Source organism: Leptonychotes weddellii, chromosome 4 (genome assembly GCF_054177405.1).
Source record: "Leptonychotes weddellii isolate Sample4059 chromosome 4, ASM5417740v2, whole genome shotgun sequence".
Lineage (NCBI taxonomy): Eukaryota > Metazoa > Chordata > Mammalia > Carnivora > Phocidae > Leptonychotes > Leptonychotes weddellii.
The window spans coordinates 8,190,093-8,216,065 of NC_138372.1; the positions used below are offsets into that span (position 1 = coordinate 8,190,093).

Sequence of the window (25,973 nt, forward strand, 5' to 3'; positions counted from 1 at the left end):
TTTGTTCTCTGGTTTTACGTTCGTTTGCTGGAGTGTGAGACGTGCTTGACACAGTGAGTTTTTTCTCTGATGTACTTAAGGTGATCTATTTGCCTGAATTACTCCTGTATCATTGCTGATAATATTGGCACTAAAATAAAACCTAGTTGGAAACACTTTGTGGGACCTCAGTTTACTGTTCTGATGCAAACCACGTCTGCAGGTTGTATTTTGAAATGACCTTAACTTTGTTGAGGGGAAGTTCCAACTGTAATCTGCCTATGGGTTCCTCTTGCTCTTGGAAGGACTCTGATACTCTGAAAACAAAAGGCGTAACTGATCTTTAAGAACCAGGAAATCTAGAGTGATGTCTTTACAGATTTCGCTGTAACTCCAAGCCATTCATTTTTCGCTTAAAAAGTAATGACTCAGACTGACCCACCCTAGTTTGCCTTCTGAGAACTTGGCTGTGAGCTTTCTGTTTTTTGAAGGGCCCTCGGCAGTGACTTGTCCGCCTCCCTGGCCCCCCACACGTGTGCCCCAGGCTCTGGTGCCCCCACTCTCAGCACCGCGCTCGGTGGCAGCCTCATCCTTCCCGATGCCCAGGCCACAAACTTGGGGTGTCATCCTGGACTCCAGTGGCACTTTGCGGGTCTGAACTTCCTCCGACCACCCCGCACTCCCTGGTGCCCTCCGCTTTGGCCGCACTGGTTCCTTGCTGTTTGAAACTGCTAAGTACATAACCTCCTTAAGTCTTGGCCCTGGCTGACCCTCTGCCTGTTCCCCCAGACGTCACGGCTAATTCTTTTACCTCCAAGCCTGCTGAGATGTTACCTCGTCTGGATCTTCCCAGACTACCCTATTTAAAATCCCTCTTTCTTTCCCTGTTCCTGGTACTTCCGAGGACCGTTAACCCTGCAGCCTGTGGAATAGCCATGTTTTCCGAGTAACCATCCTCTAGCATGTAATACGGTTTGGTGTGTCCACGTGCTAGAACACTAGCTCTGTAAGGCCTGAGATTTTTGTTTGTTTTGTTTATTGATAACGTGCCAGGCATCTAGTCCGGTGCCTGGCACAGAATCAGAACTCAGTATTGATACTTGCTGAATTAATGAATCCTGTCCTGATAACACAGTCCACATCTTATCAGCCCTCCAGGGTTGGGGGCCAGAACACAATTGCTACTGGAAACTTCCTAAGAGTAGTCATGGGACTAGGGGCTTTCAGATGTTCCAATCTCAGCACTGTAGGGCTGATGGGTCCTGGATTGGAGCCTGTCTTAATTTCCCAAAGCCCAGTGGCTTTCAAACTTACTTTTCTTCCTCCCTCCCTCCCTCCCTCCCTGCCTCCCTCCCTCCCTCCCTCCCTCCCTCCCTTCCTTCCTCCCTCCCTCCCTCCCTCCCTCTTTTTTACCCACAATTAGAAATAACATGATGAACCAGCATACATGTGTACATGTGTAGGTGCAACCAAAAATTTAAAGTTGGTCAGTGCCCTTTTCCTGTGATAACACAGGTATTCTCTCTTCCGCTGCTATTTGCAACCCACTAAGTCGTTCACCAGCTACTAGATGATGACCCGTATTTGGAAAAAGATGTTCTACACCCTGTTCCATACTCAACACCGCCTAGTTCTCTATCCTCAGTCAAGACCAGATGCCGGTGGTTGCTCAGCCTACCTCATCCACCCACTGAGAGTTCTGGGGAATCCAAGAGGTGGGATTTTTGGTTTTCCAGTAACAGTGTCCCTATTTAATCACAAAGTATGTGGCCAGAATGTACGCCTCTTCCAAGGCTGGGCCCTCTTCACAGACGTCAGCTAAATTCACTCTTGTCCTCCAGGACAGGGATTTCTGGCTCTGAGCCAGACTCTCAGGCTTGAGATTAGAACAATCAATTTTTAATGAGCGCTTAGCATGTGTCAGACATTGATATGTATGAACCCAAATCTTCTCAGAAATTCGGTGATCTATTTGCCTCTGTGCAAATGAGGAAGTTCATGAATTCATCGAAGTATTTGAGTGCCTACTATGTGCTAATGAGCATGGTGCTAAGCATTAGAGATACAGCAGTGAGTAAGGTGGATAAAAATCTCTGTCCTTTTAGAGCTGGTATGCTAGTGGAGGGAGGCAGACTACAGGCAAAACCAGTTGAGTAAAAGACATATCAGCAGATAAGGACTATGGGGGAAAATGAGGCAGGGAAAGTTTGGGGAGGGTGTAACAACAGTGTGGTTGGGGTAGGCCTTCTGAAAAGACAACATTTGAAGGAAGACAAATGGGAATGAAACCCTGGGGATATCTGGGGCAGTGCGTTCTAGATGGAGGGACCAGCAGGTGCAAAGGCCCTGAGGTAGGAGCATGCCCAATATCTTCAAGGAACAAAATAAGACTAGTGTGACTGGAGTGAGGGAGGGGGAGAGGAGTAGGAGATAAGGTATGAAAAGGAACTGGAGGCAGATTGGGATCTCACAGGTAAGGACTTTGGCTTTACTCTGAGTGAGGCAGATGCAATTGGAGAGCTTTGAGCAGAGGAGTCCCATAAGCTGACTTCCATCTTAATGGGGTCTCAGGCTGTTGTGTAGACAACAGAGTAAGGATGGAAGCAGGGGGACCTGGCAGAAGATGACCAGTGTTCCAAGGAGGAGAAGATGGTGCCTGGGGCCGGGCGGCTGTGATAGAGGTGGTGGAAAGCGCTCAGGTTCTGAAGTCCTTTTAAAGATCCAAATGGGGGGGCGCCTGGGTGGCTCAGTCGTTAAGCGTCTGCCTTCGGCTCAGGTCACGATCCCAGGGTCCTGGGATCGAGCCCCGCATCGGGCTCCCTGCTCAGCGGGAGGCCTGCTTCTCCCTCTCCCACTACCCCTGCTTGTGTTCCCTCTCTCACTGTGTCTCTCTCTGTCAAATAAATAAATAAAATCTTTAAAAAAAAAAAAAAAGATCCAAATGGGGGGTGCCTGGGTGACTCAGTTGAATATCTGATTCTTGGTTTCGGCTCAGGTCATGGGTCTCAGGGTTGTGGGATCAAGCCCCACGTTGGGTGGAGTCTGCTTGGGTTTCTCTCTCTCTCATAAACAGATAAATCTTAAAAAAAAAAGAAAAAGAAAAAGAAATGATGTGCTGTGCTGTGCTGACAGATTGGATGAGTCGTGGATGACTCAGGGTCCTGGGCACATGGTGGGAGGGGGAGAGCTTCAGTGGAGCAGGTTTGGGGGAAATCAGGAGTCCCTTTTGGACATGTTAAATGTAAGGCCCCTCTTCTGTAGTTGGATACAAGAACTTGGAGCTCCGTGGAGTCTGGCCTGGAGGTACACATTTGGGAGTCGGCACATGGATGGTGCCTTGGCCAGGGTTCCCCAGAAAGCAGAGCCTCAAGCAGAAGGCTCATGCACCCTCACTTATTTCTGCAGAACAACCCCAGAGAGAGGCAGGGAGGGAGGGAGGAAGAGAGAAGTGGGAAGGAAGGACAGCTAGCAGAAGGATGCATTATAGAGCTGGCTGCCGTTAGATGTGCCTGCAGAGTAACAGGCGGTGACCTTGAGAAGCCACGCGGGCAAATCTCGTATCTTGGTGGGGACGGGGGGGGAAGAATTTACCCACTATTTCTTTCTTCCCACTGGTTGAAGATTTGCCCCTTGGGGCACTGACTCTGTATTTCTGGGTTGCATATATGAATGCTGGGGCACCTAACTGGGGTCCATGGTGGGTGATGGAGGTGAGGGGCACAAGCGTGGGCTGGGGCTGTGGTGTGGGTCGGTTGTGGTCGCCACAAGTCACCCAGCCCAGGCGGGGCTGAAGCAACAGGCAAGGGAGGCCAGGAGGGTCTGAAGGGGGGCAGAGGGTTTATGTAGAAAAGTCTACCCCTCAAATCACTCAGAGCTACACTTGCCTTCCCTCCCGTCTTGCCCGGGAGGGGAGGTCTAAGTCTGACCTAACAGAGCCCTACGAGGCGGTAGCCCGCACAGTCTCTGCCTCGGGGGACTAGCTGCTGGTACAGCTGGTCCCTCGTCCAGCCCCATTCTAGATTGCCCTTGTCCTCGTCTATGCTGCAACTGCTCTGGTTCCTGGTGGGGTGATGCAGACTTCCTCCCAGGGGACCTGAGCCCTTGGCTGTCTGGTCCTGCTTGGGCCATGATTGCCACGACTGCCACTTGCTGCTACCAGTGGGTGTGGAGACACCAAGAGACAGACACTGAGGGGGTTCCCGACACTCCCCTGTCCCACCGAGTAGCCGCAGCCCTGGCTCCTCACGGGGACCAGAGTCTTGACCCACAGCAGCACAGCGACTCTGCCTGCTGGTCCGCCAGCATGACGGGCCCAGCCACCGGGGGATGGCCACATCTTCAAGTTCGATGGGACCCTATCGTGTCCCTCAGCAGAAGCTTCCTGCCCCCGGGCACAGGAAACATGAACTCCAGAAGTGGGTCACTGGAGTGATGGAGGGAGGGGCCTCTACTTACACCCTCTGCTTCCTGTCCCCGCGTATTCTAGCCACAGGGGACACGGTGGCCTTTCTCAGCTGCTTGGAGAGCAGAACTGTGAAGTATGGTCCCTGAGCTTGGTCCTTCCAAGCTATGCCACTCGGGTGTTGGGGTTCCTGGAGAGATCACTGGATCCTTTGGTCAGATGCCCATTGTTCCACATTTTGCCAAAAAACAGGTCACTTGGTGTGAGGCGATATGTGTATACCATGTCACTACATCAGGGAATCTAAAGCCCTCAGATGGTGGTGGGGGTGAGCCCCTCCCCCCCAGGGTGGTCAGGGGGAACCATATGTGGATTAACATTAATCTCAATAAATACAAATTGCCCCCCTCCAGGGTGGACGGAGGACAGATGCAATCCACCTGCTACCGGTGGCTGGCTGGTCCCTTGGAGATAGCATATGGAGGGCTCAGCTTTGGTCCTGCTTCGGCAGACCAGGCGTTCAGGACCTCCCCGAGCCTTCGGGAGAGGAGCCCGGGCCACTTCACCCCTGTCGTCATGACTGCTCTGTCTGTCCTTGGGCCCTGTGTACCCGCACTAGGGTGGCTGCAAAGGGAGGCTGGCTGACGTCTACCAGCATGTCACCCATTCCAGATGTTTGTTGACCGTCTCCCCTGCCCTGGACATTCTCCGATGGGTGGATTGAGACACATTTTTCATCTGTTGTGCCCCTCCTGGTGCTCACTGGCTCACCTTCTTAACCTCTCCCCAGTTCTCCGGGTCCCCCATCTTCCGAACTTTCCCCCCTAAGCTCCTGGCCACCAGCCAAATCACCTGCCACCACCCAGGGCTTTGCATGTGTCTGTCCCTCAGGCCGTTCATCCCTCTTTATGCGTGGGTGACCAAGTGTGCAGTGCACAGCTGTGTCCACTGGGAGGATTGGCCTTCGTCTTTGTCCTCAGGGCCACTCCTGAGAGAGGGTGGGGGCACGGGAGTGACAGCCGTCCATTCCAGCTAGGGCAAACACACTGTGCCCAATGAGGCCAAGTTCTTATTTGTTTCTTTTACATGCTTCACATCATTTTTTAAAAAAATATTTATTTACTTATTTGACACAGAGAGGGCGCGCGAGCAAGCACAGCTGGGGGAACGGCGGGCAGAGGGAGAGGAAGAAGGAGGCTCCCCGAGGAGCAGGGAGCCCGATGTGGGGCTTGATCCCAGGACTTTGGGATCATGACCAAAGGCAGACGGTTAACCGATTCACACTTTTAAACAGCTTTATCGAGATTTTATTTATTTAATTAATTATTTATTTTAAAGTGGGCTCTATGCCCAATATAGGACTTGAACTCATAACCCTGAGATCAAGAGTCACATGCTCTACCGACTGAGCCAGCCAGGCGTCCCTTATTGAGATATAATTTATATACAATAAGCTGCATGTTTAAAGTGTGCATTAAGTTTAGACATATGTATGCACCATGAGACCATCACCACAACCAAGACAGTGGACATAGCCATCACCCCCAAGGTTCCCTCATGCCCCGTTATCATGCCTTCTTCCACCCCCTCTCCTAGCAACCACTGATCTATCACTACAGATCTGTTTACATTTTCTAAAGTTTTATACAGATGGAAGATACAGTACATACTCTTTCTTTTCCATGCAACATAATTAACTTGAGATGTATCCATATTGTGCATATCAATAGTTTATTCTTTTTTATTGCCGAGTAGTATCCATTGTATGACTATACCACTATTTGTTTATCCATTTATCTGTTGACCTATGTTTGGCTATAACTGCTATGAATATTCATATGCAAATCTTTGTATGGACAATTTTTCCCCCTTGGATAAATGCCTAGGAGTAGAATGACTGGCTTGTATAGTGGGTATGAACTTGTTAAAAAACAACAACAACAACAACACAGCTTTATTGAGGTGTAATTTACACACCATAAAATTCACTCATTCTAAGTGTACAATTAAATCATTTTATGGGGCGCCTGGGTGGCTCAGTCGTTAAGTGTCTGCCTTCGGCTCAGGTCATGGTCCCAGGGTCCTGGGATCGAGCCCCGCATCGGGCTCTCTGCTCCGCGGGAAGCCTGCTTCTCCCTCTCCCACTCCCCCTGCTTGTGTTCCCTCTGTGTCTCTCTCTGTCAAATAAATAAATAAAATCTTAAAAAAAAAATCATTTTAGCAAGTTTACAAAGTTGTGCAGCCTTCACCACAATCCAATTTTAGAGCGTGTCCAGCACCCCAAAATGATCCCTCTTGCTCTCCCTTTCTCTCTCCTTTTTTCCCTTCCTTCCATCCTCCCTCACTCCTATCCTTTCTTTTCTTCCTGTTAATTTGCTGAATTACACTGATTGGTTTTAAAATGTTCTGGTGAAGTCACTTCATCTTGTACAACCTCGTTTTTGGTTTTCTCTGTAAAATGGAGCTGGCATGCTCCGCGTACAAATTGGATTGCAGGTATCTGTGTTCGTGCTTAACCCACTGCCTCTCCCTCTCCTTCAGCCAGGGACCCTTCTTCCTTCTCTGCCTCCCAGTGCCTAGCACTGTGCTTCTTGGTGCAAAGTAGGCACGATAGATACTGGAAAGAAAGTATGAAAGAGTGAGTCTCCAGCCGCCGACTACCCCACTCCCGCCCGGCCTCCCACAGCTGAATTCCGCTGCTTGGGAGCAGCTTCAGGTCCAGACTCTGAAACTGCCGCCGCCTAACCTGGCGTGGCCGGCGGCCCCGTCCTGACCAATCGGAGCTCGTCCTCGGGGCGCCTGGGTGGCTCAGTTGGTTAAGCAACTGCCTTCAGCTCAGGTCATGATCCTGGAGTCCGGGAATCGAGTCCTGCGTCAGAGTCCCTGCTCAGCGGGGAGTCTGCTTCTCCCTCTGATCCTCCCCCTCTCATGCTGTCTCCCATTCTCTCTCTCAGATAAATAAATTAAAAAAAATCTTAAAAAAAAAAAAATCGGGGCTCGCCCCCATCCCTGTAATCGACGACCAGGCCGCGGTCTCGGAAGTTGACCAATCAGCTCCTGAGTCCCGCTGTTAGGCCCGCCCCAATGTTGAAACTGCCGCTTCTGAACGCGGAGTAACGTTCGCAGGAGCGTCCGGCTCCGCCCGCAATCTGACCAATCAGGGCGGCCGGGTCGGGCCCCGCCCCCAGCCGGCGAAGCGAGGGGTGGCCGGGCGGAACTCCCGGCTGCGAGAGCCTCGCTGGGGCGGCGGGCTTCCGGGCTTCCAGGCTACCAGGCTACCAGGCGGTGAGTGCGGGAGCGGCGGGGCTGGCGTGGGGAGGAAGGACTCGGCCCCTGGTGTGGGCGGTCCACAGGTGACCAGTGTGGGTGAGGCGGGTGGGGGGGCCGGGCCGGCTTTCTGAGAGGAGGGTCTGGCCTGACCCGGCGTTAAAACCCGCCCGGTGCACAGTGAGGGAGACTGAGTTTCTGGGTGGAGCCTGGGCCTGGATCCCAGAGGCGATTAGGAAGCCCCTTCCCCAGCCTACAGAAATCCCTTCTAGAGGCATCTGTGTGTCTTTGAGCCTGGGTCCCTGGGGGCAAAAGGTTGAGAGAGGAGGAGGAAGGAGAAGGCGTCCCAGGCACCTCTCAGCTGCAAGAGGTCCTGGAGCCAGATTCCCGTTTAAATCCTGGCTTTGTCACTTACTAGCGATGTGAGGTGGGGCAAGTTGGTTAACTCCTCTGAACTTTGGTTTCTTGATTTGTAAAAAGAAAGGGAAGATGGAAGGGTGGGCAGGACAGAGGGAAGCCTCCCTTCAGAAGCCTGATCTGTGTTGGATTCACAATTTATAATACTTTACCTTTGTAGACTTGCCCTAATTGTTTTCTACAAATTAAACTAATTTCATAGTTAAGATTGTTAAAGGGGGATTGTTCCCTTTTGGGCATGTAAGTAAACACAGTCTGGCCAGTTTAATAATAGACATTTGTTGAGTGCTCACTGTATACCAGGCACCATACTAAGGCTTAACATGCATTACCTTGTTTAATCCCTACAGTAATTTCAGGAGGTCTGTTATCATTTCTGTTTGGCACATGAGGAAACTGAGGCACAGAGCAATTAAATAACTTGCTTGAGACTGCACAGTTAAGGAGTAGTAGAGTGGGGATTCAAACCCAGGCCTCTGGCTCCACAGGGCAGCCTCCTTGGCCGGTGTCATGCTGTCTTCGTTTAGGTAGAAGAGCTGGGCCTGGAACCCAGCCCGAGGGTACACCACAGCCCAGGAGGAAGCCACGCCATGCGCCTGGGATGGTGGAGACCAAGGACTTGGTGCAGCTCCGGCAGCTCAACTTGGCACTCCTGAGGCAGCTGTGGGTCGGGCAGGATGCCGTGCGGCGGTCGGTGGCCAAAGCAGCCTCAAAGGTGAGCATCCGCCTTGAGAACTTGCAAGGGGGGGCGTGAAGGGGCTCCCTGACCAGGCAGGTCCCAGGCCTCCTGTGCAACACGCCCAGTTTAGAGAAAACTGAGGCCCAGCAAAGAAGGGACTGGCCTGGGATGCTGCAGAGGCCGGAGCAGGGATGAGGATTGAGGAACCAGGACTTTGTGCCTAGTGCAGGCCAGCTGGGTGGGTAGCTGGGCCACTCCCTGGATGACCTGGCCTCTCTGTTCCAGTCAGCTCTGGACTCCAGCAGCAGCTGTGACTCCCAGACACCATCGTCCCAGGAGACGTCATTAATGGCCCTCAGAGCCTCCGGCCTACACCCTGCCCACCAGGGTGATCCCTGTGATATGTCCAGGCCTGGTGGGACCAGCTCTGGAGTGATCTTTCTCCCTTCTGCCAAGTACCGACACCAGGCGTCCCTGGGCTCACTGAGGCCCTACTCGGCACCCTTGCTGGCCATCTCAGACCCAAATGACCCAGCGCTTTCAGCAGAGCTGGACAGTCCAGGGCCTCAGGAGGTCCAGGCCCAGAGCTCCACCCTGGATCAACAAAGGAGGCTGTCCAAGGTAACATGGGAGAATAGAACTTCCTTGAACTTCAGTCTCCCTATCTCACAAATGCACTCATCGGCAGGCTCCCTTCAGGGTGGGAGGCTTCCTGGAGATACCTTGAGTCATGCCCAGCTCAGCTGAAGTGCTTAAAAAGTGGTGGTTGTTAGTTTCTCGGCACTTTGGGAAGAAGGTGATGAGCCCATTATACAGATGGGAAGACCAAGGCTCAGAGGCCACGCTTGTTCAAAGTCGCACGTAGAGGGGTATTGCGGGCCAAACTCTTCCAACTCCCAAGCCCCTAGCTGAGTCCTGGGGCTCATGTCAGGGTATAAGTTAAGACATGGCCCCTTTTTTTCCCGCAAGGTGGGGCCTCCGGGCTGGGCCTGCACGCCTAGCCCTTGCCCCTCTCTGTCTCCCTCCTCAGTCAAGAGTGACCCTCAGTGAGGAGTCTGCATTGCCTGACAGGAGCGGGCGCTTCTGGCCATACTTGGGCTACGACTGGATTGCAGGTATGGCCCGCCTCCACATGCCTGCCTGAGCCCTACCGGTGCTGAATGAATGAGTCAGAGCTGCCATATTCTTTTTTTTTTTTTAATTAGAGCGAGCGAGCACGAGGGGAGGGAGGGACTGAGAGGAGAAATAGATTCTCCACTGAGCAGGGAGCCAGACATGGGGCTCCATCCCAGGACCCCGGGATCATGACCTGAGCCAAAGGCAGACGCCCAACCGACTGAGCCACCCAGGCACCCCAGAGCCACCATATTCTTTAGCATGTATTGGTGCCAGGCCCCTGCAAAACTCCGTGTGCATATCGTCTCTTTACATCGTACTGCCTATCCCCCTAACCCCCCACCCTCAGCAACCTCAGTGGCCTGGCTGGTCTCCCTCTGGCTTCGTCCACCCCATTACTATCCATTTTTGAATGGCAGCCAGAATGAAACCTGGGAATCAGAGTACTTAGCACTTAGAATAAAATACAAAATCCTTATCTGGCCTTACGAGGTAAGACCTGGCCCCAGGTAGCTCTGTGACGTGACCTCTCACTATCAGCCTCTGGCTCTTTGCTCCAGCCTCATGGGCCTCCTTGCTGGTCCTTGAACGTGCCACACTCATGGCAGCCTCAGGGCCTTTGCACTTGCTGTCCCTGCTGCCTGGAATGCACTTCCCCAGGTTCACACCCTCTGGGTGTTTTTTATCATTGAGGGCCCAGCTCAGGGGCTAGGCCTTCTGTGAGCATAATGTCGTAGGGCCCCTGCCCCCCACATCCCTGCCTGTGGCATCAGTCATTTGTATGTTCTTCATATCATTCGTTCTCAGGAATCGTCCCATTTCCTTATTTCTTAGCTGAGTTCTCCAGTAGAATGTAAGCTTCATTCGAGCAGGGCCATAGCCATCTTCTTGCTCTATCTCCCGAGGCTGAGCTTAGAGGTGTGTGACGCATAGTAGGTCCTCACACGACACCTGTCGAATGAGTGAGTGAGCAGCCATAAGAGGTTGCTGCCATTTGGCTCCCCATTTCATAAAGGGGGAAACTGAGGCACAGAGAGGTTGAGTTACTTCCTGGAGGCAGGTGCTCCAGGGGGTTGCTGAGTCCCAGCGGTGGTGGGGACACAGGCCCTGTCCCCAGCATTTCCCGGCCTCTCAGCTCGCTGCCTTGCTTCCCATTTCTGGAAAGTGGAGGCGCCTGCCTCCTGCCTGCCCTGTCCCTGTGCTCACTCTCCTTCCCGAGGGTGAACGAGCGCCCCCATCTCAGGCCTGTTCCTGCCTTTGTGTGCTCTGCCCCATCCCCTCTGGGCTCCTGGAGGATTTGCTTCCTGCGAGTCTCTCCTGCCTCCTCGTTCAGTCCCATGAGCATGTGGACACTGGGAAGGGTGAGGAGAACAGGTTTTAGGGAGCACCTGTTACAGGTGTTCTGTGAGCTTCCCTCGGCTTTACTCCTCTTATCTCCGCCGCCCTTCACGATGATCTATTAGGCCGGCGCTGCTGTCGTCCCCCGTCCCCGTGGACAGATGAGAAGGCTGAGCTGCCGGCCCTGAGGCACTTCACGAAGTCTCCCATCTGCTCAGCTGTAGAGCTGCAACGTGTTATTTTCTACCCTGATGAAATATTTCTATTTTATTTTATTTTGTTTAGTTTAGTTAAGATTTTATTTATTTGAGAGAGAGCACGAGCGAGAGCACACAAGCAGGGGGAGTGGGAGAGGGAGAAGCAGGCTCTCCGCCGAGCAGGGAGCCCGATGTGGGGCTCGATCCCAGGACCCCGAGATCATGACCTGAGCCGAAGGGCAGACGCTTCACGACTGAGCCTCCCAGGCTCCCCCCCTTGCCACCATATTTGTAAGGCTTACGAAGGCAGGGCTTTGTCTAGTTCCCTCCTCTCTCCCTGGCACTTCAAACTGCAGCCCCTAGGAGGGGCTCTGTAAGTATTTTTTGTTTAAATATTTTTTGCACGGACGATAGGCTGTGCGTGAGGGTAGACACACACGGAGGCAGGACCAGCAGTCACAACGAGTGGCGCGTGCCCTCCAGGTCTGTACGAGGCAGAGTGGGGGCAAAGCAGGTCGACTGGAGTGCTGTGCCGAGTGCCCCCTAAGGCTCGGCCGGCAGCCACACAGCAGCTGCTGGTGCTTTGCCCACTCCAGGCTCTCTGGACAACAGCTCACCCATCACCAGCAAGCCTGAGGCCTTTTTCTCCAAGCTACAGGATTTCCGGGAAGCCAACAAGGAGGAGTGTATCAACAGTGACCCTGAGTGAGCAGGGGTGGCCGACGGGTGGGCAGGGCGGCTCAGGGACCCCATTGCCCGGCCTGCTCACCCCTGTCCCCTCACAGACCCCAGTTCCTAGGCCCGTGGGACAGCAGTGGTGTGGAGGAAGACCATGAGTGTGAGTGGAAATTCTCGGCAGGCGCCCCATAGCCTGGCTGAGCGAGGTCTCGGGGGGCCTAGGGAGGCAGCTGGGGTGGTGGGGACTCAGGGAGGGGGAGCCTAGGGTCCAGACAGGGTGGGGCAAGCCTTGGGTCAGGGCTGGGGAGTGGCGGGGAGCTGAGGCCAAGCCTGTGGCACCCCACCGCCCCCCTCCCCAGCCGCCTCCTTTCCTGTGCGCCCCCCACTTCTGCTGCTCTGTGCTCAGGGGGGTGGGGGCGCTGGCTCAGTCACACGAGCACCCGAGTCTTTGCTTTGGGTTCCCATCCGCAGCAGACGATGCACACACGTGTGTACGTCATGTCGGGTTCGTGTTCTGTGTGTGTACGCCTGTGCGTGTGGCCGTGGGGGAGGTGGGGTTGGCGGACTCGTGCGGTGGGGGCAGCAGGGGGCGATCAGGGATCTGGGGGTCCAGCTGAGAGGAGCTGCTGCTTCTTCCGGCCCCACAGGCGTGTACTGTTACCGCGTCAACCGGCGCCTGTTTCTGGTGCCTTCCGATCCTGGCGCCCCTTGCCGCCTGTGCCGGACACCTCGGGACGAGAAGCGTCCTGAGACTCGGGTGCGGACAGCGCAGGTCAGGTGAGTGGCCTGAGCAGGTAGGACCCCTCGGGGCAGCCGGAGGGGCGGCAGCGGCTGAGGAGAGGAGCCGAGCCTGAGGCCTGCCAGTCCTGCGGGAGGGCAGGGTGGGCCCCCTAGCCGCCAGCAGGCACCCGCAGCCGGGCCTCCTCTGTCCACTGTCCCCCCCGCAGGGTGAGCATCCCGCTGTCTGTCCTGGACCCCCCGCACCAGTACCGCATCCACCGGCGGAAGAGCTTCGACGCCTCCGACACGCTGGCCCTGCCCCGGGTGAGCAGCAGTGTGGGGCTGGGTGGAGTTGGGCTCGGAGCCCAGGTCCCCAGGAGGATCCTGAGGCCCAGAGAGGGCCAGAGACTGGGCCGAGGCCACACAGCGAGGCTGGGCACAAGGAGGGCGAGCACCCAGGTCTGTGGAGTTCAGGCTGGGCCGCTTCCATCACCTGGCACTGTGCTTGTTCCCTGTTCCTCGCCCACCCCGTGCTTCCAGGATAAGTGTCTGCCCGCCTGCTGGCGTCACGCACATGCGCCTCATTGATTGAGCTCTTGGGTGCTGTGTGCGGAGTCCTTAGGAGGATTACCTCATGGAGCCCTCACAGCAGCCAAGACTGTGGGTCCTGTTGCCATCCCACTGTACAGATAAGGAGACTGAGGCCGAGGGAGGTCACTGGTCTCAGATCAGCAGGTGGAAGAGCAGGGATTTGAACCCAGGTCCTTATGTTTCCTAGTGTCTCCCATGGAAGCGTTCTTTGTGTCTCCCGGGTAGCGGGGAGCCCGTGGGGGCCCCACTCCCAGTTGAGGCTGGGGGAGCTGGGATTATGGGGAGGAGAAGGGATGCTGAGGAAAGTCGGTCTGCTCATCTGTAAAATGGGCACAGCAAACAGTCCTCAGACTGGTGGGGTGAGTGGGGCACTTCAGTGATCAGTACCTGTCAGGGGCGTGGGGCAGAGTCCGGCACACAGGAAGCGCTCTGTCAGTATCCATGGGCTTCCCTCCTTCTGTCTCAGGCCAGGGGCCCAGGGCCTGGGTCAGCAGGGAAAGGAAGGCCTGGGGTAACCCAGTGGGTGGACACGGGCCCTGCCCTGGGGGAGCCTCAGTCTCCAGGGAACATCAGGACTGTTTGGGGGGACACAGCCCCAGCTAGGGGACGCTGGCAGTCCAAGGGGAGAGGCACAGCCCCCTCCCTGGGGTGCGCCCCATCAGAAGGGAGCCTTAACCCCTCACTCTCCACAGCACTGCCTGCTGGGCTGGGACATTCTCCCTCCAAAGTCTGAGAAAAGCTCAGCCCCCAAGAGCCTGGACCTCTGGTCCTGTGTCTCCTCCGAGGCCCAGCACCGGAAGCTGTCAGCTGCCAGTACTTCTCACCTGGTATGGTCCAGGGTGCCCCAGGAGGGACAGACGCCTTGGAGCAGGCCTGGGGGGGGTGGGGGGGGCAGATCGGGGCAGAGAGTGCAGGGCCCCGGCCCCCCAGCCCTTGGCACCCTTCCAGGCTCTTCTGCTCCCTGCCAGCTCCCCACCCCACCCAGGAAGGTGACCCCGACTCTGATCCAGAAGGGAATGCGGTGGGAACTGAGGGTGACCTTTCAAGTGGCCCCCTCTGACACCTCCCCATTCACCATCCAGGCCCTGCCAACAAGGGTCCCACCCTGCACCCCAATCTGGTCAGAACCCCAGCCGTGTGCCCCCTGGCTGAAGCCCTGAGGACTGGCCACTTGGAGGAGGACAGAGCCCCTGCCATCACCTGTAACCCGTCTCCCCTGTTAGGGCGCCCACGACCAGGGAGGTGGACTTAGGCCCCACCCTCCTAGGTGGGCAGGTGGATGGCCCCACGCTTTTCTCCTTCCTGGGGACAGAGGTGGGGGCTCCAGGGTTGAGCGGGGAGCGGGTGAGAGGATTCTGTGACATGTTCATAAATAAAGCTCAGTACTCTGTGCAGCTCCAGATCGCCTTGTGTGCTGGGTCTGTCCTGCTGATGCCCTCAGTGTCCAGGAGGTGCCCCGGCAGCAGCCTCTTCCCCTCACCCGGGGACAGACACATCTGACAACCCCCATTGGGCCAGGTGATTCCATGGCCCCGGGCGTGGCTCTGCAGCTCCCAGCTCTGGGCAGGTGGCCTCCCAGGTGGGGGCTTGGGGCTCAGGGGCTCAGGCAGGCCCCCATGGATGAGGCTGAAGCTGTGGACAGCAGGCAGTGAGTTCTCCCCTTCTTCTTGGTCCCTAAAGCTGGGGTCCATTGACGGGGGGCTTCTCCTGAAGTCTCTGGGCTGGTGGCTCCTCCCCTGCCCTCTCTAGCCCAGCCCTGGGAGCCCCGGGTGATCAGAGCCCCGACAGGCACAGACGGGGAAACCGAGAGCCAGGCGGTGAGCTGGAGGCAAGGTTGGCCGAGGGCCCAGATCTCCCCTCCTGGGTTACCAGCCAGTGTCTGTCTTCCTCCTGATAGGTTGAACAATATGAAAATTCCTGGTTTTGTAGGATAAAAACGGACTAAATGGGAGCCCGAAGGCCAGAGGAGGCACATGGTTTTTTCTGAGGTTTCTCAGCTCAGAGGGCTGGAACGAGGGTTATGGTCTCCCGTGGCCTCCACGAGAGCCGTGACGCGGGGGAAGCTTGGTCCGCCCGCTGCGCACGGCTCCCATGTTAGTCAGGGTGGGCGAGGTTCTGCTGCAGTAGCTGATGAACCCCTCGCTCTCGGGGCCCTTCTGTGGGTTCCAGTCTCCACATTCACACCAATGCTTATTTTTTGCTTTTTTGATGATAGCCATCCGAATGGGTGTGAGTTGGTATCTCGTTGTGGTTTTTGGTTTGTATTTCCCTGGTGATGATTGATGGGGAACATCTTTTCTTGTGCTCATAGGCCATTGGTATGTCTTCTTCGGAAAAATGTGTGTTCAAGTCCTCTGTTCATTTTTAAATGGGGCTGTTTGGGGGTTTTTTGTTTGTTTGTTTTTTATATGTTGTTCACTTGTAATTTGAAGTCATAGGGCCTGTGGGAGTCAGTGGTTTTGTTAGAAATTCTTTGGCCAGAGGGAAAAGAGAATCTGGAAACCTTTGGCCAAACAAAAATTACGAATTTACAGCTGAGATCAGCTTAGAAGTTCAGCTGACGCAGAAAAGCAACAGTTTGAACAAGACAAATGTTTCCCATAAAAGTCCTGACTGCAGTGCTGGGCCATTAAAGCCTCAGGGTAAGTGGTTTCTCTGGAAACAGAATTCTTTTGAAAATGTAGGTTTCACCCGTTTACTTCCAGTCACTCCTGTGTGCAAGAAACCACACCCATGGTCTCCAGACACTGTGACACCATTGATAGTCAGACTCACCCTTTGTCTGCCACCAGGAAAAATGGGTCTAAACTCTGATGCTCAGGCTGTGAGGTCATGCTAATTTCAGAGATGTTAAAATGTGAAAGAATTTGCATCTTAGAATTAATGAGACACAAAAAGTCTTTTTTTTATTAAAAGAAATTACTGTTTTTTAAAGATTTTATTTACTGATTTGAGAGACCAGAGGGAGAGAGCACAGAGGGAGAGGGAGAAGCAGGCTCCTCACTGAGCAGGGAGCCCGATGCGGGGCTCGATCCCAGGACCCTGGGACCATGACCTGAGCCGAAGGCAGACGCTTCACCGACTGAGCCACCCAGGCACCCTGAGACACTTTCTATGTACTGACTTCTGAGTTCTGTGCACCCCCCTGGCTGTCTCAGTGGTGCTCTCCGCGGTGGCTTCCTTGGGGCCTTCAGGGGCAGTGGGCCGGGGTGGGAAGACTTAACCTGATCTTTGCTGCTGGTCTGCCTGCCAGTGTTTCAGGGAGGCTAAGGAGGACTCGGCCCTGGGCTCCTGTCCAGCCCACGCTGCCTCTCCTGAGCTATTCCGGATGACCGCTTCAATCTGGGGGAAATAGGCTTCTTCAAACCTAAGGGTCCCCAAGAATGAAGGTCACCGGCAGAGACCCCTGGACAGAGTTTCATGTCTCCCAGGCCCACTTCACTCAGCCTGCAGCCTTTCCCCCTGCTGTCCTGCCCTCCCAGGTACCCGCGCACCCTTCTGCGTTCTTCGAGGCCCCTCCGTCCCCCCTCACTTAGGGTTGCCCAGACCTCTTCCTGTCCCCCACCTTCACCCCTTCCAGCTCCCACTTAACCCTCCACATCTCAGCCGCCATGCCCCTCAGATGCACCCCCCCTCCCGTCACAGTCTTCCCTTCCCCACACTTGTCCATTCCCGGCCTTATAGCTTATTAAGTGTCTGATCATGCGCTTCCTTGCTTCGTGTCTCTCTCCCCTGCTAGAATGTAATAGCTTTGTGAGAGCGGAGGGAGTCTTTTTTTCTTAGTTGGAATTTCTTTTTCTTGTTTTCTCAAAAGTAGTGGTTAACCTGTATTCAGGATCGGGTGTTTTCGTCCACCTGGTTTCCCACCTGCATCAAGAAGGTGATAAGAGGAGGCTTTAATTTCCCTGAGCCAAAGGAGGCTTGTGTTGGGGTGCGCACACTGATAGGTCGTACATGTTTCTCCCCACTCCTGCAAATTAATAGTGTTCTTTTTCTTCGTTCCCCCTCCAAGTATGTGGCATAAATCCCAAAGGAAAAAAGCAAGATCGCCTACTTCTTCCCAAACTGATGTCGTGTGTAAGTCACTTAGAAATAAGAACAGGGGCGCCTGGTGGGCTCAGTTGGGGGAGCACATGACTCTTGATCTCGGGGAGGTGAGTTTGAGCCCCATGTTGGGGGTAGAGATTACTTAAATAAATAAACGTAGAAACAAAACAAAACGGGGTGAGGGTCTGATCTCTGTTGCCGCATCAATGCATAGACACACGGACCCACATGGGCCATTCATTCACGCACATGCTCACTCACTCGCCATGTGTGTGTCAAGCTCCTACTGTGTGCCAGGCACTGTCCGGGGCTCCACAGAGCGAGCAGTGATCCAGGTAACAGAGCAGGGGCCTGCCCCCCCAGAACCCCCCCACAGGAGAAGTTGACACTGCTCCCCTCTCCCGCCCCTCAGAGCAAGCCTCCAGCCCTGCTGAAGCTTTTTTTCTGAGTCTTAAACCTGCTGGCCGCCCTTGGCCTCCAGGTCTTGATGCATGCTGCTCCCTCTGCCCGGAGCTCTCTTCCTACTCCAGCCTCAGCTTCCACGTCTGCTCCTCAGAGGCCCGACCTGCTCCCACAGAACTGGGTTGGGCCCCCTGAGTCTGAGGCCCCCTCTGCTTACCTGCCTGAGCCGCCTCACCCTCCACAGCAAGACGCTTGGGGGCAGGAGCTGGGCTCAGACTCGTCCTCAGCTTTAGCCTAGAGCAGCACGTGGTCTATGGTAGGGGTTCAGTAGGTAGGTGGCAGGCGAGTGACTGAATCCATGAACCCCTAGGTCTTGGGGAGAGGAGGCCACACGGCCCTGGGACCTGAAGAGAGTGCGTCCCAGGAGTTTGGCCCTGGTTGGTCACTGGTTTTCAGTAGGTCGTACTGTCATGCATCTCCAGCAGATCCTGGGGGTCTGGCCTCCTGGGAGGGGATGTGGGGAGTGAGCCCTCCATCCTGGGAACTTCCTACACCTGTCAGCAGCTGTGGGTCCCAGTCTTTGGCGTGCAGATGGGGAGCGCGCGGAGGAAGGAACGCTAGCTGGCCTCCCAAGGGACCCTTCCAACTTCCCAGATGGCAACTGGGAGATGCTTCTGTTCTTTGGGAATTTGAGCGACCACTCCATTCCTACTTCTCTGTCCTCATGGAGGTGGACCACGGGTGGCCCAGAAGACAACAAAACGCTGGATTTTCCAGAGTTAGTTCCCCACGTGCTATTTGAACTCAGCATTCTGATGTTCTGGGAATTTACAACATTTTGGTGTGAAGTTTCTACTGGGCACCCCAAGCCAGAGATCGGGGTTCAGACCCTCCACACTGTTTGGCGGCTTCCTGACCGTGACCTTGGGCATGTCGCCTAACTCCTGCACCTCAAGGGTGACAGGGCCGGTGGGAGGTGGGGAGGCTGACCTAACAGGGCCCTAACTGGTAAGGCATGACGCTTCTCATCAGCTGTTCAAGCCCCCCGCCCCATCCCGTCGTAAGATCAGTGCCGTCTGGACCGGGCGCAGTGCTGAATTCACGCTTCCTGCGCACATCTTCCCGGGGAGGAGGAGCTATGGAGTATGGAGGAAATGGGGTTAAAGCCTCGCTCCCCGGCTGTTGCTGAGAGCAGATGGCAGGGCAGTCCTGTCATCGGGCCCTGCCCACAGCGAGGAGGACGGGTGGCGGAGTCAGCCACAGGACTGCGGGTAACCAGGGCCTTCCCCACGGCCAGCGTCTCAGGTGTGTGAGGGTGGTTGGCTAGGCTGCGCGGGAAGTCGTGAGGAGAAGCCAGCCTCGACGGGACCGTGCTGTGGCCCGTGGGGGTGGCATGAGGTTGGGCCTCACTGACTGGGGGCCCGATGGTGGCTTGGGTGGCCTCTGGGGATATCCCCCTGTCGTGGCACTAGGCTGAGCCCTGACCACAGGGTACTCATTTTCAAGTCCTCTTCGTCTGGCTGGAAGTGGGCCTCTCTCTCCATCCCCAGAAAGCACCAGCAGTCCTCTCTGCCTTCTGGCAGGACAATGGCGGGGGCGGGGGTGGCGGTGGGTGGGAATCTAGGCGCTGTAGGTCCCAGCTCCCAAGGCGAAGGGACCATTCTCAGCCAGCCAGGGCTGGGGACCCGTGGGATCTCAGCTGGGAAAAAAGGGGACAGGAGAGGCTGTAAGAATTTCCCAGATCTCAGATATGGTATTCAGGGGATCTGGCCTGCCCTTAGGGCTGGGGGCATCAGAAAACCCCAACGCAGAGGGAGACCCCTCTTTCCCACTCCCAACAAATTCTGGCAGCCTTCCCAATCCCCCTTTACAGAGTCTGCTGGGGGAGGAAGGAGCAGCTCGAGGGAACACCCTCCCGGATTGGTGGGGTCCGTGCCAACAGAGTGGGCAGAGCACCGGGCCTGGAGCCATGGCCTGGGGTTCAGGGCAAGTCAGTGGGCCCTGGAGCCCCAGCTTCCTCAGCTGTAGGGTGGGCATTCTAATGCTGCCTACCTTATGAAGGCATTTTTGAGGACTGAACGAGAAGATAAGTTAATGAGATGCGTAGTGGGGCAGCTGGGACTTAGTAAGAGCTTACTCCATATGTCCTGCAAAGTCGGGGGACCTGTCTCTGGAGAGTCTACCCCACTGGGCCTCAAACACAGTAAGGAATGAGGGAAGGAAGGGGATAGTGCTAGGTAATTTCTCTGGTAAATGGTTGATAAAGGGCCCTGCCTGGCCCCATGTCCCTGCCAGAGTGGGCCCCCATACTTGCATGCCTGGGAGAACCAGGTGGGCAGCTGAGAACATCGAGGCCGGGCTGACCCAAAGCCTGGAAACCACTCAGGCCCTTCCAGGAATCCTTGGCTCACAATTCGGGGTGCGGGGCTGGGTGACACAGCAGAAGAAGAGAGCGGCTGTGGGCATGAGGTGACACAAGCCTCCATCCATCTCCTTCAGCGATAAACCTCTCTCCCGTCTTCCCTCAGGAACTGTTGTCCAGACCTTTCCTTGGTCTCCCTGGCTGGCCCCACACACTCCCTGCCCCACCCCCTCCCCAGCTCTGGAAGCCGTCCCTCACCGGGCCACCTTGTTGGCCTTTATCTCCCCATGTCTCTTGACCAGGGCCAGGGGGGCTCATCGGATCTTCTCGCCTTGCCGGGCTGGGGCCTTCTGAGGGGCCGGGGTCCCTGGGAGCTGCTCATCCCTGTGGGCCCCAGCTTGTCCATACTCTCGGAAGATGTGGTGGCCACCAGCATCGGGAAGAGCCAGGAACACCCCTGGGTCCACAAAGTGGTTTCACTGGTGGCCCCAAAGACGTTTATCTTCCCAGAACCTCAGAATGTGGCCTTATTTGGGGTAAGGGTCTTGACAGATGTAATGAAGGTAAGGCTCACGAGATGAGATCATCCTGGATGAGGGAGGGCCTTAACCCCAGGAGGGGGTGTCCTTGTAAGAGAAAAGACACACAGACACGTGGAGAGGGGGATGTGACGAGGAGGGGGAGACTGGAGTGACCCGTCTACAAGCTGAGGACCCCAGGATTGCTGGTGGCCCCCAGGAGCTGGGAGAGGGGCCTGGAACAGTCTCCCTCAGAGCCTCCAGAAGGAACCAACCCTGCTGACACCTTGATTTTGGACTTCTGGCCTCCAGAACCGGGAGAGAATCCATCTCAGTTGCTTCAGGTCACCCCATCTGTGGTGACCCTGGCTGCCCTGGAAAACTAACACAGTTCACGAGGAGCTCGGGGTGAGTCAAGCCCGGCCCCGTGCTTTGTGGGCCCACGTGACGGCCGCTCGCAGGCAAGCTCCCGTCCACGGTTCGGTTCTTAGCGTCAGGTTTGATTTTTGTGGGAAAGCAAAAGCCTCCGTGTCTCTCTCCCCCATTCGTATGTTGAAACTGTAACCCCAGCACCTCAGAAGGTAACCAGATGAGGAGATAAGGTCTTTGAAAAGGTGATGAGGTTCTTTATCAGGCATGACTGGTGTCCTTCTACAAAGGGGAAATTTGGACTCAGGCATACGCTCCGAGAAGAGGCCATGTGAGGACACGGCAAGATGGCCACCTCCACGCCAAGGACAGGACCGCAGAGGGAGCCGCCCGGCCCTTGATCTCAGACTTCCAGCGTCCAGGATTCTGAGACAACACCCTTCCGCTGTGTAAGCCACGCCGTGTGGGGCGCTTGGTGAGGGCGGCCCTGGCAAACTGACCCCCCCACGCCCGCCCCCGTGCACACACGCCCTCCTGCACACTCCCCCCCCACACTCAGCATTCTCACATGCGCATGCGTGCACACACACACACACACACACACGCACACGTGCTGCAGGAGGCTCTGTCATTGTCACTGTGGCCCCAACACTTAGTCATTTAACAACCCCCTGGGTTGTGTTGCTTTCATGGAAGCCGACGCTTGGCTTTTCTTTTGCCGAGAGCTTCTCACTCAATTTCTCTCGGTCTCACTTTTCATTCTGACTGGGAAGGATTTTTTTTCAGTCTCTCTCTCTCTTGTGGTTTTGACTGTGCCCCTGGTTGTAGCTCCGACCCCACGCCTCCGGGCTTAGCTCTTGCCCATCCAATGTGTCCACTGTGGGGGGGGATGGGCCTTGCTTGTCAGCTTCCCCCCCAGCTGCCCAGCCGTTTGCCAAGTGGAAGGTCGGGGGAGGGGGTGGGGGGGAAGGACGTGTGAGGGTGAGAAGTGAGCTCACGGCGGGGGCCTGGGGTTGTGGACAGACCCCAAGGCCCGAGTGTGTCACGCAATCTCCTCAGCTGGGAGTTTCTGTGAGCAGTTTGAGAAGTGTTGGGGCACAGAGGATCCTGACGTGGTAGCAAGAGCCCCTTCAGGAACTTGGGGTCACCAGCTGATCACAGAGCTTTCCCCGGGGGTGCTGATGCCGGCTCGCCCCAGCTGAACTGCCCCTCCCCGAGCCACCGGGCTTGGGGTTCTCCTCCCCCTTCCTTCAGACCCACTCAAGTGCACTTCTGTCACTGCTAACAGATTGACTCTGGGCAAGGCACTCCATGCCCTCATTAACTCAGAGTTGCTAAGTATGGGAAGTCTTAGAACAATCCGTGGCAGAAAGCAGCCCCTTCCTGCTCTGAGACTCTTCAGACTCCAAATCCTGTGACTCTCCTCTTCCTTTCCAGATTATTTGGGGCTGGGGGGAGGGGCCGGCGAGAGGGGTTGTTTATCACTGGAATAGCAGAAAATGGTGCCTTTTTTTCTTCTTTCGGATGTGACATTGGACAGTTGGCCTCTCAACTCAATCTCATAGCCGAACATTGGCTATCGTAATGCCTACCTTGCGGGATATGGGGGAGACTAAACGGGCTCACATGGGTGAGGACTGTTACAGACGGACTTGTGTTCCCCCCAAAATCTGTATGTTGAGGCCCTAACCGCCAACGTGTCTGTATGTGAAGATAGGGGCCTCTAGGGAAGTAAGGTTAAATGAGGTCCTTAGTGCCCCAATCCAACAGTGGGCCTTACAGGAAAAGGACACCGGGGTGTGCGCACGCAGGAACGAGGTTGTGTGGGGACCCTGAGAAGGCAGCTGTTTGCAGGCCGAGGAGAGAGGCCTCAGGAGAACCCAACCCTGCTGACCCAGTGATCTTGGGCTTCCAGCCTCCAGGACTGGGAGCAATAAGTGTGTGTTGAAGCCCCCCGGTCCGTGGTGGTCTCTTACAAGAGCAATAGCGAGCTAATAGAGGGGCTCCCGTGCTGGCTGGCAGGCACACAGTCCCCGCTCAATACATGGGAGTCGGGGAGGTCATTCTCCCTGCTGTCCCTACACATCTTAGGTCGGCTTTTGTCCTGGACCGTCTGTTTGCACAGCCCACAGCCGTGGGACCTAGTTCCTGTCTCCCTGTGGGTCAGAGGACAGGTTCATTAACCTTCAGCCTCAATGGAGATTGGCTTCCACTGCCGGGTCATAAAAAGGATGTTACTTTGGGGCAAAGGATGAGTCTTAGGAGACGGGGCTGGGGAGGGGGTGTGTGTGGTCTCCTGAACGGTGAGCCAGACAACTGTATGCCCAGCACTCACCTGGGCAGGTGCCTCATCACCCTGCGGGACTTGGGGGCAAGGGGACCCATTCAAACACCAGGCTCAGGCTGCTCCCCCCGCAGAGAGTAGTAAGCCATTTAAAAGGCCCTTTGGGCTCCTTGTCTCCAGCAACGGAATCAACCAGACTAATTGTTTGACAGTTATTATTACTAACTCAGGGGCCTGTCCTCAGTAAGTCAACAAATACTTACAGTGCCAGGTCCCGGGGGTGGGGGCGGGAAGCATTGAAGAGATTAGACAAAGCTCCCTGTCCTCGGGAGAACTTGCCTTCCAGTGGGGGTCCTGAGACTCTCTGGGCAACTGCTTCCCATTCCCCCACCCCCACCTGGAACCCAGGGGCACTCATCTGTACTAGATGGTCACACATAGCATATTTAGAATAGATCCCCATCTTTGTAGTAGCTGGGCTATGAATATTCTAGAGCTTCCTGTGCGTCCAGCTCTGCAGGGAGACTTATCAGCTCCTTTCATCTTTGCAGGGCCCTGTGAAGTGGGGGAAGCCAGTCCCAGGGAGGTTAACCAGCTCACTTCAGCTTGCTCAACTGTGGCGGGGACGGCGGGGACAGCGGGACAGTGGTGCGATTTGAACCCAGCTTCGTCTGACTTTTCCAAACCCTTCTCCTTTTTCTTTTTTTTTTCTTTAACAACACCTGGCTATCTCCAATATCCCATTTTATCAATACAAGGGTTTTTTTTTTGTTGTTGTTGTTTGTTTTGTTTTTTAATTTGCAACACAGATCACATGAAAGAGGTTTTCTGTGTGCTCTTCGTTTTGCTGAGTCTGGAGAAGGTGAGAGGGACACAGGTGGTGCAAGGAAAAGCTGCATTGGGCCCTGGGCTCTTGCAGGGCTGAGCTCCCACACAGGGGCCCCGGGGGCTGAGCTCTGCCTGACCTGGTCATTTTGAAATCAGGGGCCCCTCCTGGGAAGGATGCAGGCTGAGGAGAGCTGCAAGGCAGGCTCAAAAATCAGGGCTTGAGATGACTCATCTGTGGCTATTTATTACCTATCTACATTTCTCGGTCTGATTGGGCTGCTTGAGGGCCAAGCCTCCTTCTTTCTGGGTGCTGACTAAGCAACCCAGGGTCCTGCCCACCTCTGGCCTCATCTGGAGCTCACTCTCCTCGCCCTCAGCAACACGCGGGCCCCATGGGGCTGCTGGAAGTTCCCCCTAACTGCCCTCGCCGAGGTCTTCCCAGCAGCCCCACTCTCTGTGGGTTCCTGTTCTTTCTCCCTACAGTTCTCAGCTTCTATGTCACCTCCTCAGGGAAGCCCTCTCTGACCACCACGCCCATTCCATCACGAGCTGCTTAGGTGGCCTGTAGAGAGCAAGATGGAGTCACCTATGCCAAGCAGGGGCCTGTGTCAAGCAATGAAGCGGCAGTGAAGGGGACGGCAGCTACGAGGTCTCGCTGAGACCCGCACCGGCTGAGGACGCCCCGGAACTGATAACCAACGGAAGCAGAGCGGGTCTGCAGGGGCCCGAGACTGATTAAACCCCTTTAAAAAGGGGAGGATGTTTGCAGCAAGCTGTCAGACTCTTCAGACACGACCCCTCTCTGTCTGATCGCCTCAACAAGGCAGCTGTACCCAAGGCTCTGCCCGATGGATCTCCGAACAGAACCGAGACCCTTCCCTGCTTGAACATTATTATGAAGCAGTGAGTGCCGAGAGCTGCCCCGGGGCCGGACCGAGTTCTCTTCTCAACCGGGCGCCTGCAGACTGACTTCATGTCTAGTTCTTTACCTTCCTACGCCCTCTGTCCTCCTGTTTGTTGTGTGGCTTGTGTTCTGCTCGTGTGCCCTGTGAGAAGCCAAGTTAATCAGGAGGTGAAATGTCATTGAGTTTGGAATCCTGGAGCTGCTTCCTCATTATGTTACCCCCGCCTTATGATTGAATAAAGCCGACATCGTGGAAAGACACGGCTCGTGTGCACGCCTTCGCCCCATGCTCAGGACACAGTTGGAGTGGCCGGCAGGATTCCATGTCATTGACTCATCGTGTGTTGGAAAATTTAGAAGAATCCGAAAAGAATGCCAGAATCTTGCTTGAATTGGCCGCAACAGAACTAAAAATAATAAATTGGGGAACAAATTGATGTGAATATAGACTTGGCAGGCATCTCACTGAGGGTGAAATCCTTAGGGGTGGGCAGGTGAAGCCAAGGTGGGCTCTATGCAAGGAGCAGTCGACAGCGGAGGCCCGTCCGGGGCTCAACCCTTGGCATGCCGGGCATGAGGTGGAACTAGCCGAAGTCAAGACCACGGGAGATTGCCTCGGATAGGCACTTGGAGGGCTAGGAAAAATTAAACCGTTTGGGAACATTGCAAAGATACAAGCCACTACTGGCCAAATTAATCTATTACTTGGCAGAAAGATGCAAAAACATTGTGGACAAATCTGTACAAATATCTTAGATATACATGGGAAATAGAGCTCTACATAGTTAAGAAATTGTATATACCAGCTGCTAGTTTACAAAAAAGGAAGGAAGATGTGGGCACGAGCTAAATGCCTAAGGATGGTGAAGAGGGTC

At 55.3% G+C, this 25,973-nt stretch overlaps 1 protein-coding gene and 1 long non-coding RNA gene across 7 annotated transcripts; both read left to right on the forward strand.

Moving 5' to 3' along the window:
- Positions 1-8,084: 8,084 nt before the first annotated feature.
- MIIP (migration and invasion inhibitory protein) lies at positions 8,085-14,784 on the forward strand. Of its 4 annotated transcripts, none has more exons than XM_081817500.1 (9): positions 8,085-8,780; positions 9,034-9,365; positions 9,775-9,859; positions 11,992-12,100; positions 12,181-12,233; positions 12,721-12,850; positions 13,021-13,117; positions 14,077-14,211; positions 14,467-14,784. In XM_081817500.1, exons 2-9 carry the CDS (start codon positions 9,093-9,095, stop codon positions 14,542-14,544), a joined length of 960 nt encoding a protein of 319 aa, XP_081673626.1. In that variant the 5' UTR covers positions 8,085-8,780; positions 9,034-9,092; the 3' UTR covers positions 14,545-14,784. The 4 variants fall into 4 exon arrangements, with proteins under 4 accessions (XP_081673626.1, XP_030881256.2, XP_081673625.1 ...); XM_031025395.2 differs by having other exon boundaries at positions 8,607-8,780; positions 9,030-9,365; XM_031025396.2 differs by lacking the exon at positions 14,077-14,211 and having other exon boundaries at positions 9,030-9,365.
- Positions 14,785-19,452: 4,668 nt separating this feature from the next.
- Positions 19,453-24,135, forward strand: LOC145721186 (uncharacterized). Of its 3 annotated transcripts, XR_014144686.1 has the most exons (3): positions 19,453-21,121; positions 21,390-21,557; positions 23,918-24,135. It is a non-coding gene; the product is annotated as an uncharacterized LOC145721186 (long non-coding RNA). The 3 variants fall into 3 exon arrangements; XR_014144684.1 differs by having other exon boundaries at positions 19,453-21,557; XR_014144685.1 differs by having other exon boundaries at positions 19,453-21,531.
- Positions 24,136-25,973: the final 1,838 nt, after the last annotated feature.

Bases quoted from the DNA above. Each gene is read 5' to 3' on its own strand.
- MIIP (XM_031025395.2), top strand. From the start codon at position 8,667: ATGGTGGAGACCAAGGACTTGGTGCAGCTCCGGCAGCTCAACTTGGCA. The intron at 9,860-11,991 runs GTATGGCCCGCC...TGCCCACTCCAG, and splicing joins GGGCTACGACTGGATTGCAG to GCTCTCTGGACAACAGCTCA. The intron at 12,851-13,020 runs GTGAGTGGCCTG...TCCCCCCCGCAG, and splicing joins GTGCGGACAGCGCAGGTCAG to GGTGAGCATCCCGCTGTCTG.